The sequence below is a fragment of the Eucalyptus grandis genome, chromosome 8, assembly GCF_016545825.1.
Source record: "Eucalyptus grandis isolate ANBG69807.140 chromosome 8, ASM1654582v1, whole genome shotgun sequence".
Lineage (NCBI taxonomy): Eukaryota > Viridiplantae > Streptophyta > Magnoliopsida > Myrtales > Myrtaceae > Eucalyptus > Eucalyptus grandis.
The window spans coordinates 57,731,538-57,741,923 of record NC_052619.1 but is presented as its reverse complement, the minus strand read 5'-3'; the positions used below and the strand labels follow the sequence as shown (position 1 = coordinate 57,741,923).

Below are 10,386 nucleotides of genomic sequence, written 5' to 3'. Positions count from 1 at the left end.
AATGAATTTTAAATGTGCAAAATATATTCCCGAGGAGTTATTGCTAATGAGTGCGTTTGACGTGCAAGGCTATACCATAATGGCTATGCGGGTCATTGTCACACAACTCATTTGATGTGGCCATGACTTGAACAAGCCAACAGAATCCTATAATTACTTAAAATTGACGCTTTTTTCTTTTCCTTTTTCTTCTAAATGGTAAGATAGAGTTTGGATTAGTTTTCGTGAATCTCGATCAGTCCTTCTCCTCAAGACATTTTAAGGGTGCCCTCCTTCACATTGACTTGGTGTTTTTGAGAATTTACTTATTAAGTGCTCCCAACAACACCACCAAAAAAGTTAAGCTCATACCTAAATTTTGTAAAAACGATCATGTTAATGAGTGCTCGACATACTTAATTTGGGATAATTTGATTATCAAAGTATCGATTGTGCATGACATGAGAACAAATAATAAATTGGAAACTATACATTTTCCAAAAAAATTGTGGCTTAACAAATGTCCTTGAGGTGCCCCTAATAAATTCCTTTTAAAACAATGCATGCTGAACAAAATGTTGATTGGACATATTCGAGACGAGAATCGGAGTCCAGACCTCCGAGCAGAATAAACCAGAAGCAATCAATTGCACATTCGAGGCGATTTCACGACGCGATAGACAAAGAAAGAAAGGGGGTTAGTTGCAAAAATTGACAGCATAAGGGCCAGATTGTAATTGACCCTAAGCATCGTGATCTAATTGAAAAAAAGGTAAAAAAAAGTAAGAGATATTCATAGAATTGGGCTCGCTCCTCGGCCCATCATTATCTTTTAATGACGAACAAATTGGTCTCCGAACGGAAAAGCCCACGGCCCATCTGGCATCCGTCTCCATCTTCTTCGCTGGGCGATCCTCGCTCCGGTTCGAACCGCCCCGACTCTCTGGTGTTCGAGCGCCGTCTCCCGGCGGCAAATCTCGACCTCGCCCGATCATCGCCCGCGGCATTCATCGTCTTCTCTCCGCAGCGATGGTGCAGAAGCAGCACCACAAGTCCAACGCAAAGAAACAGCCTCACGTAAGCGATTTCCTTCGCTACTTATGGTTGCAATTTCCATCTATTTGGGCACTCGTGACTATTGCTTGCTCTTCGATGAGGCGGCGTGTTTTGTCTCCGAAGAAGAAATTCGAAAGTTTCAATTGCTTCTATGATCTGTTTGTTGCGGCGAGGCCTCTGAATTGAGCTTTGGTGGACGTGCTTTTGGCTAAGTTCCTGGTTGAAGTGTTCGTTGGTGGTTGTTCTCGGAATCTGAGTGGACGTGAATGTGGAATGCGTTGATGAACAGGTCAAAAAGCAGGGGAAGCAAGCGGATAACACGCAGTTCCGAGCTCAGCTTGATGCTCTGGGCCTGAAAATTGTCCAGGTGACTGCAGATGGTAATTGCTTTTTCAGGTCTGTGTTCCTTGTTAGAAAAAGATCACCGTATTGTTCATGATTTTGTTGAATGTTTCCAGGGTTTGATTTGTTTTTTTGTTAGGTAACAGTATTCCTCTCTGTTTTGGAAGATTTTTGGTATGCTCATTGCATTACCACTCTATCGTCAGAACACAACACAAAGTGCATTTTATGGTACACTGGTTCTGGAACGCTATCATTGATGTACTAGAAATTCCTCAGTTGGAAAAATTATTGCATTTCGTATAATGTATCATTCTGCTTGAGACACTGCATCTGGAAATATATCTCGAAGAAGAGCTCTATTTGTCAGGGAATGTAGCTCTTTTAACTTAGTCTCGAGGATATTAGATTGACTCTTCCATTATCCAACTAAGTAACTTTGTAAATTTCTATCACTATTGTATCGCTATTTTACAACGCCTAGAGAAACTAACCACGCGCCTCATTCCTGTTTTCATTCCACATATTTGAATTATCCATCCTCCAGGTAATCTTACAGCCTTGTGTGGAGCTTTTGTTTATAGAAACGCCTTTGCTATGGTTGGAATTTTCATAGTTGTCTACTCTTGTTAATCAGGGCCCTTGCAGATCAGTTGGAAGGCAATGAAGAAGAACATGGGAAGTACCGTAGTATGGTTGTTCAGTACATATTGGTATGTGGAGTCCAGATTTCTCTTTTTCAAACTGTAGGAATTATGTTCGGGGGGGTTTACATGGTGATGTAGTCCTCATTTGTATTAGTCCTCAGTGATCCGAATCTAAACTTTATTTGGTGCATTTTGTTCTTTCACTTTTCTGTAAGTATTGATGGATCTCACACTTATATAGACACTGAAATAGCATGCCTTTGGAAGAAAAAACCAAGTTAAAATGGGTATTATACATTGAAGTATACATTTCTGCTGCCAATGGTTATTCCTGGTGATATTCAGCTCACGGTCACAGTTGCATAGAGCTATAACAACACAAGGATCACCTGAGCAATTTGACATTCTTATTTTACTAGAGAGGAAAACCTTCTGAGTGTTAACTGTGATTTGGATGGTGTATCTTGGCTAAACTGACAGGTGCAGGAGGAAGCTGGACTTTATAGCTACCCACATTGTTCTAGCCTACAGGAATGTGCGGTTGCTACTTTAGGGTGCCATTATTATGCAAACCGACATATTTTTGGAGGAGATTGAGAAAATAAAAAATTAGAGAATTGATACTAACTTATAATAAGTCAACTTTTTACCATGCATGATAAAACTTTAATGTTTTGCAATGGCACAAATTGATAGTCTTGCTTGTTTCAAGTTTCAACAGAATCCTTTATTTTCATTGGTTTTTTCTCATAGTGATGTGTTTAAGGAAATAAAATCCTCATCTGAAGAATGGACCTGATATATGCATCTAAGATGGGAATTGTTACTGACAGAAAAATCGTGAAATGTTCGAACCATTTATTGAGGATGATGCGCCATTTGAGGAGTATTGCAAAACCATGGACAATGATGGCACATGGGCTGGTCATATGGAATTGCAAGCAGCTTCTCTTGTTACACGGAGTAACATTTGCATTCATCGGGTAAGACTGACAATGAAGTCATCAACCATCACCTATGTGAAGTTTTGTTGGTTACTGTCTTTTCATTCCTTCGGGAGAAACATCCAGACTAAATGAGGATGCCATTAGACTAGTCAATTGTTAGCCTTGCCACTGGATTTGAAGTTTCGCTGTTTAAGCATGCATCCTAGAATTTGATGACCGTTGAAGAACCCATGCTTATTGGTTTCCAGACTCATTCTCCACTTAATCATATAACCGCTTTCTTCCTCAATATGGCTCTCCTTTATCTGAGAAGTTGTTCCCCCATCATTGTTTAGATCAAAAGACCACTTAGGATGTTGTTCTCATAATGGTTATAGCTTGTTCTTTTCTGTCTGGTTATAATTTGTTACTCTTTAGACTGAAAAATTGACTCATCTGAAGCGCAATGATATCCGGCATGTCTCGCGATGTCTATTGTGGCGAAAGCATGTGGAAGAACCATTTATAGTGATGTGCAAAAGATTTTTTCAGAGATATATTGCACCTTTTAGCACAAGGAGTTCTGATGGGTGCATATAATCCTAATTCAAAGAAGACTTAATATATCGAACTTGTTACAAAATTGCTGGCTTTTTGAGTGTTCTATATGTCCTTGATGAATCTACACAGCACTAATTAGTTTTGATACATTCTGTGCATGCAAATATCTGTTCGTTGACGCCAAATGGAACAAATTATCTCGCTCCTTACTTGATGCAGAACATGTCACCTCGGTGGTACATACGCAATTTTGATCAGCCTGGTGCTCGTATGATCCATTTGTGAGTTTTCTGAATATAGAGACTGATGCTTTTTTTGCTAAGCAAGTGCTCAAATACTGGGATGAGATTTGGCTCTCTTTGTATACACTTAAATAAATGACCTTTTCTTACGTTTTACTTTCCCTCAAAAGATTTGAAAATAAAACGATGTTTTTATTTTTTAAGTGATTATGAAAAGATTATATATTTCTCCTGGTCAAGTTTGTTTATTTTTAAAAGGTTTTAGGTGTTTCGAGTTTCATAAAAGTCAAATTGCAAGAGCTGCAAGATCTTTTTTTTTAAAACAAGCAAACAAGCTCATTACACGAAAGAAGGTACTGCAGCTTGTTCAGGGAGACTGCTGATTTGTGAAATTATTTTGGCATGCAAGGACAACATCTCATAAGTTGCAGATCCGAGTGTAGTTGCGGTGTTGTTAGATTTAACCATGGAAGTTCTTTTGCTAGTTTGAGAGATGTTTTGGTGTGGTCGGAGAGGGATAAATTACTGGCTAAGCATATGTGGTAGGAGACTGAAATGTCACTTTAGCTTTTGTTTCTTCGATAAATTATTTTATTGAAATTCCCATTCACAATCTTTCAATGAATGGCATCCCTTAATATTCTAAGTTAAGATGGATTGGATCTGTCTAGGTAGCCATCATGACCTTGGATTCTCACGAGGATCATGAAATTTAGTGGATATATGATAGTCCATACTTTACTATCTTCGATAAGTGTCATCATGTGAAACCAGTAAGCATAAAAAATGTGCGTTGTGCCATTATTGTTTTGTGGAGAGGGAAAATCTTATGTTCTTTTTGTACTGATGGTGTTTCATTATTTGAACTTATATATTTTGCTTTGCTTTATTAGATCTTATCATGATGAGGAACATTACAACAGTGTGAGGTTGAAGGAAGACACTGGAGATGGCCCAGCTAGGCCAATTACAATCAAGGTTGCTACTGGAATTTAATTCTAATTTACTAAGTTAGTAGGGAAGTCGGACAAATTGTGAATTTAAGTATGTGATTTGATAATTTCTTTTGCTGAAAGGCCGATTCTAATCTCTCGTCATCGTCTCGCCAAGCAAAAGCTGGGTCAAAGAAGTCTAAATCAGGATCTGGTAAGGATATTACTGATGCTGGATCCATCAAGCTAGTCATGGCTGGAAGTGGTTGTGAGAACATTGAGAAAGTTGAGCAGGTTATGTCCTCGCTTCTTCTGCTCGCTTGTTTGCATTAAATGCTTTCCTCTCATTTGCTGGGTGTCTAGAATTAGAATACAAGACCTTTCTGTGGCTTCTGTGTGACATGCGATACTTTTACAGACATTGCTGCAAATGTATGGGGATGTTGATGCTGCCATAGAGTATTTGATAGCAGAAAAAGGTCTTGAAGATTTTTCAGAGGAAGCTGTCCAGTCTCCCTGCAATGCAGATGCTTCTCATGGTAATGGCTGGTCAGTATTTATCTCTCTAGATTTTCTTTAATAATTTAACTTCGCAGTTTCAGAGATACCATGTTGAGCTTCACGAGAAGCTTGTTTGGAGTCATTTTGATGCAACTGGTAGAATTAGCGTGCTTTGTCTTGTCAACCATAGATTTTTGGGGTAGTCAAACATGTTACACCCAAAACTATTTCATAATTCTGTGTTGTTTAGGTGATGATGCCAGTGGAAATTCTGAGGAACAGAGAGAGGAACCTGGGGAAGAGGCCAATAAAGAAAATCCACCTAGCAATAGCGCTAAACGGACTCATGATGATGGCAGTGCCCAGCGAGAAGACAAGGTTTCCACAAAAGATGACTATGTTACCACTTTTACCATTTTGGTTTTAGCTCAAATGTGAGAACTGTTGGTGATGCGCTCCTTCATTTTTATTTTCTTGTTTTATCTTGAAATGCAGAAAATTCCAAGAAACAAGAATTGTCCATGTGGTTCAAAAAAGAAATACAAGTCCTGTTGCGGGTCAGGGACAGGGAAAGTCTCCCAATTTCCAAGTATTTCTCGTTCTCTCAGTGCTTTATATGTCAAGTTATAGTTTAAGCTTGTCTTTTGTTGAAGTACCTTTCCTGTTTCTGTGTGATTCGAGTTCATACGTATCTTGAAATTATGGCTTATGTATCCAACATTGTATCGTACTTAACTTCAAGTCTGGACTATTTTCTCACTCCTATGCTTTGTCGAATAATGGGTTCACTTTGGAAAAATGTTCATACATGAGTAATATAAATTTGTACTTACAAGAACAAAGACAGCACTGAAGATTTCTCCTTTTTAATGTCTAAATGTTGTTTTGCAGTAATCAAGCAGTTGAATCCAGAAAAGGTAGAAAGGAAAAGCAGCGAGGCAAGAGAGGGTCTGACACGTCTGCACTTTCTAGTGAATCTGATGGAGGGCCACCTGATATGGGGGCTCTTTGTATCTGATCTTTTGTTAAAGTATGTGCACCATCATCTATTGAATTTCAGATATCAGTACGCTGTCTTTCAAATATTTATTTAGACATAAACTTTTTTCTACTTCCATTAGCATGAATTTGATGCATGCATCTCTTTTTTGATCTTTGGGATAAGTGCACTTTCTAGTTTTCCACCTGTTGCCAACTTTAGAAAAATCTATAGGTACAAAATTTTCAATGGTGTTATTTTTCTTGGATAGTCTTGCCGTTTGATGCATTTTATACTGGCAATTGTAATTTGGAGATTATTTGTACACATAACTGTTGTGCATGCATATAACACCTACCCTGGTAGATTTGTTGGCATTGGCATAGGTGAGTTTGGTGAGAAGTCAAAGGGGGAAGGAGATAAGGAAATTCAGTTATTGCTGTCCCTGGGCTAAACCTTTTCATGAATATATAAGAGGCATCACATGAATTTGACAATTGATGGTTTAATTTCTAAATTCCTTCCAAAGTGATGGTTTTGTTGTAACCGTAGTTTGGGGTTCCCATGAAGATGTCATTCCTTTTCCTTTTATTTCTTTGACAAAAAGGCACTAAACATTTATGCACACTTCTTCTTGTAATTGATAAAAGACAGGTAAGATCCAAAATGCACTTAAGCTCCATCTATAAGGACCCAAATGCAATCCATCTGCAGCTGGAGATGACACAGATAGTACATATGCTAGTTCTTCCATTCATATTGGTGCAGATTTCTAAAATTAAACAACTTTGACTTACAATTATCTTTGGTTATTTTGGCAAAAAAGTAGTATAGATCTTTTGTTGGTTTTCATTGATTGATATATCATCATAACATCATTTAGATGAATTAAGTCTCCAAAGCTCCTAAGTGATGGATAGTGTGTAAAGACCATGAGCACCTGCGAAGTTTTAGTAGTAGATTTTCCAATAATCCCAAAATAATCCTGATTTTTTTCTTATTGTTTTTGTGGAATAGCATTGTGTCAGATGGGACTTGTCCAGTTCTCAAGAATCACAACAATCTTGTGGCTTTGTCATTGCATCCATGAGGAAGTGGGGAGAGAGTCGAATTGTGAGCGGGAAACTGATGCTGAAAGAAGGAAGTCTATAACTTGAGCTTCTTCCCGGAGCAACTTATGAGGTTACTCATTATTTTTTCTTGGCTTGCCTCAAATATAAATCTTTTCATTCTCTATTAGCTGCAACATAGAGCGCATGTTAGTCTGAGGTTATCTTCTGTCTTCAAAGGCTGGTACCTTACTAGTCTTGTATACTACCTTGTCCCAAAATGGGGAAATAAAAGATCCTTACTTCATCTAACAGCTTAATTGCACCTTGCATGATTGAAAGGTGTGCCTTGTGAGGCCCATTTTCATTCAAATGGTGATCCAACATATGGGAGGGCATAATTGCCCACTGATATGGGAAAATGTAGACATCCCGAGAACTTTAATGCGATAAAAGCGTCTTCGGCTTGGCCTATGCCGTGATGTTCCGTGGATGTCTGGGCCGGTAAGTGGACTTTTCCCATCGTGCGCCATTGTTGAACGGGATTGGTCAACCTGCTTCTTCATTGTCCTCGAAATGGTGGTCTGTAAAAGCCAGGAGACCACACCTAGGTCCCTTCCATGAGATAAGTGTACCTAGCTATTAATTAAGTGTCTAGTATAATAGACTTTCTTATTAAATACTTAGATAAGGTTCTGATTTAAAATAATCGATATAGTTGTTAGCCATGTGTTTAAGGTCTATCTTATGGTTATGTTCAACCATTTTGTATTATGAATTGAGAAGTTTAATAGGAAATACATGATGCGTCGTTTTCAAATCAACACCAGAAAATTGCATCATGTCGAGTTAGGATTGGTGCGTAAAGGTCCGAATCTTTCCTAGTTTTCGTGAGGGCCAGCCCGGCTTGAAGTTATTACTTGTTAATGGGCTCCTTGAGTGCTCTCGGTGGACAGTCCTGCCGGGTGAAAGTGCTTGTAAGACAATTCTAGGTTATGGTCACAAGAGATTTTGTCGATTTTAAATGGCAAATCTTGAGGGTGGATAAAATTTCCTCGGTGAGTGTTGGGATCAACATTTCATTAGTGTAAATTGGTCGCTATTCGTTTATAGTGAGTGTAGAGATTGGTATTTCCGAAATGTGCTTTAGATTGATAACTAGGGATCAAATTGCCCTCAGTAATTTAACCTAAGTGTGATTTAAAGACGAGATAATTGGGTGGGGTCGGGATATTTAATTTTAGGTATGGATTTTGAATGCTACGCTTTGCAAAATTGCAAAATAAAAGTCTAAGACAGAGACGAGAGTTTCAATAGGATACCTGAAAAGAAAAGAAAAAAAATATTCCAAGCATTAAGCTAACTTTTAAGCGAGATGGGCTGCAGCAACAGGGGGCTTCTAGCTTCTTGGTCCCCAGATCATATGCCTATCGACCCATAATTAGATGAAGCCCATCTTCTTCGCCACAATCAAAGGCTGCCCATTGGGTAACCCTTCCGCCTCGTTGTTGTTTCATCTTTCAAAGGTGGAAAAAATCCAATCGATAAAAGTCCCTCCAACATGCTTCTATGTCATCCTCGGGCCATCCTAATTTTCTCCGCATCGTTTCAATTTTATCGGAAGAGACCAAAAAGAAAAAGGGTTTAATGACAGCCAAAAATCACACGAGCTTAATAGTCGGTACGAACGTCCTATTGAAACTAACGTAATTTGGTTGGGGTTTTTTCTAAGATTATGGTGCAAATTGGTTAGGTTTGGGAGTGGGGAGCAATTAAGAATTGTAGTGGTTATAAGGATACACTGATGATTGATCTATAAAATTGATATTCAATATACAGAGCAAGACAGGTTGGCCATATTCATCAAAAACCCTTTACATATGGGATATGGCGATATCTACATGAAGTCACCATAAAATGTCGTAGTTTTAGCCTCAGCATAATTATATCATTGTAAAGAAGTTATATCATCAGGCTCGATTAGATTATTGTTGTGGGTGAGTGTAAGATTTCTTACTTTTTAAGGTTAAAAACAGAAGATAGTGGCTTTAACCACTCCTCCCAAATCCTTAAATGAATAATCAAAAGAAAAGGATGAAGATGAAGTTGCAGTTTGAAGTTGAAGTGGTTTTTTTTTTTGGGTCGTATTGGAAGTGGGGTTGGGGCGGCGGAAAAATGGCGACATGCAACGTGAACACAGCCTGTGAAAAAACCAGGAGGGAAGGAGACAACAAGGTGTATGGTAAGCGAGCTAAATGACGACATAATGATAGATCTCTATGCCGCCAACAGTACCTCCCCACCTCTCCCCTCCCCCTTCTTCTGTCTGTTGCCAGAAAACGTTTTAATTCGTTCGAAGCTTTTCCTACTACACGAACGAAATGTAATTCTTCATGTTTGATGGCGATTTGCCTTTTGTATTGAAGCCCTAACGTCATGGATTCCTCGCAGGATATATGTAAGAGTTATAGGCCCGTGTGACTTGTTATATTGCTTGGTGAGATTCGATCACTAGTTGAAATTGGACGAAGAGGTAATATGGTATTTGAATTCGAAGAATTTCAAAACATGACTTGTTTCGTTGGTATCAAGTACGGACCATACATTTCTGCTGTTCCACTCCAAGAATGTATGAAGTCAAAATCAACTCTGGCTGTCAAAATTAATTGGCTTTGAGCTGCGACCAGTACTCTTTTTCTCCTAGATTTGCGTTGAATTTTCTCCTCACCCTTTCAGTAAGGCAGGGCAACCTATGTCTATCTGGAATGAAAACTAATTCAACAGATTTGCCCTATTTTTCTTCTATAAAGATAATGGTTGTGGGTCCCGTAGACTAGAAGAAAACGAGGGTTTTTCTTTTCCTTTTCATTTTTATTAAAGTTGAAGTCTTTTCAGCTTGCAAAATTGATAAAATTCTTCATTTCACAACGGTGTGTCCCTTTTCATGACCTTCTAGAGGACCGGTGGCTCCGCCCGCCCTACAAGCAAGGTCTCATTATTCCAACTCGGAGAGCTTTGACCTTTGAATGAGATGAAGTGCCAAGCTTCTACTCGCCTATAAATGCCAACTGGTTCTCTTATTCATCCTCATCAGCTCAAGCCTTCTTTATCAATTGCAATCACATTACACCCTTTTGAGTTCATTTCTCTCTTTGATTCTTACGTAGCAAAT

At 38.6% G+C, this 10,386-nt stretch overlaps 1 protein-coding gene and 1 long non-coding RNA gene across 2 annotated transcripts; both read left to right on the top strand.

Moving 5' to 3' along the window:
- The first annotated feature begins 880 nt into the window (after positions 1 to 880).
- LOC120287389 (OVARIAN TUMOR DOMAIN-containing deubiquitinating enzyme 7-like) lies at positions 881 to 5,816 on the top strand. The gene is made up of 10 exons (XM_039300179.1): positions 881 to 1,056; positions 1,325 to 1,431; positions 2,015 to 2,090; positions 2,858 to 3,007; positions 3,731 to 3,792; positions 4,647 to 4,731; positions 4,830 to 4,979; positions 5,104 to 5,224; positions 5,437 to 5,564; positions 5,682 to 5,816. The coding sequence occupies exons 1-10, from the start codon at positions 1,009 to 1,011 to the stop codon at positions 5,814 to 5,816; spliced, it is 1,062 nt and encodes a 353-aa protein (XP_039156113.1). The 5' UTR covers positions 881 to 1,008.
- A 278-nt stretch (positions 5,817 to 6,094) lies between these two features.
- LOC120287599 lies at positions 6,095 to 7,534 on the top strand. Its single transcript, XR_005545754.1, has 2 exons — positions 6,095 to 6,216; positions 7,183 to 7,534. It is a non-coding gene; the product is annotated as an uncharacterized LOC120287599 (long non-coding RNA).
- The last annotated feature ends 2,852 nt before the right edge of the window (positions 7,535 to 10,386 follow it).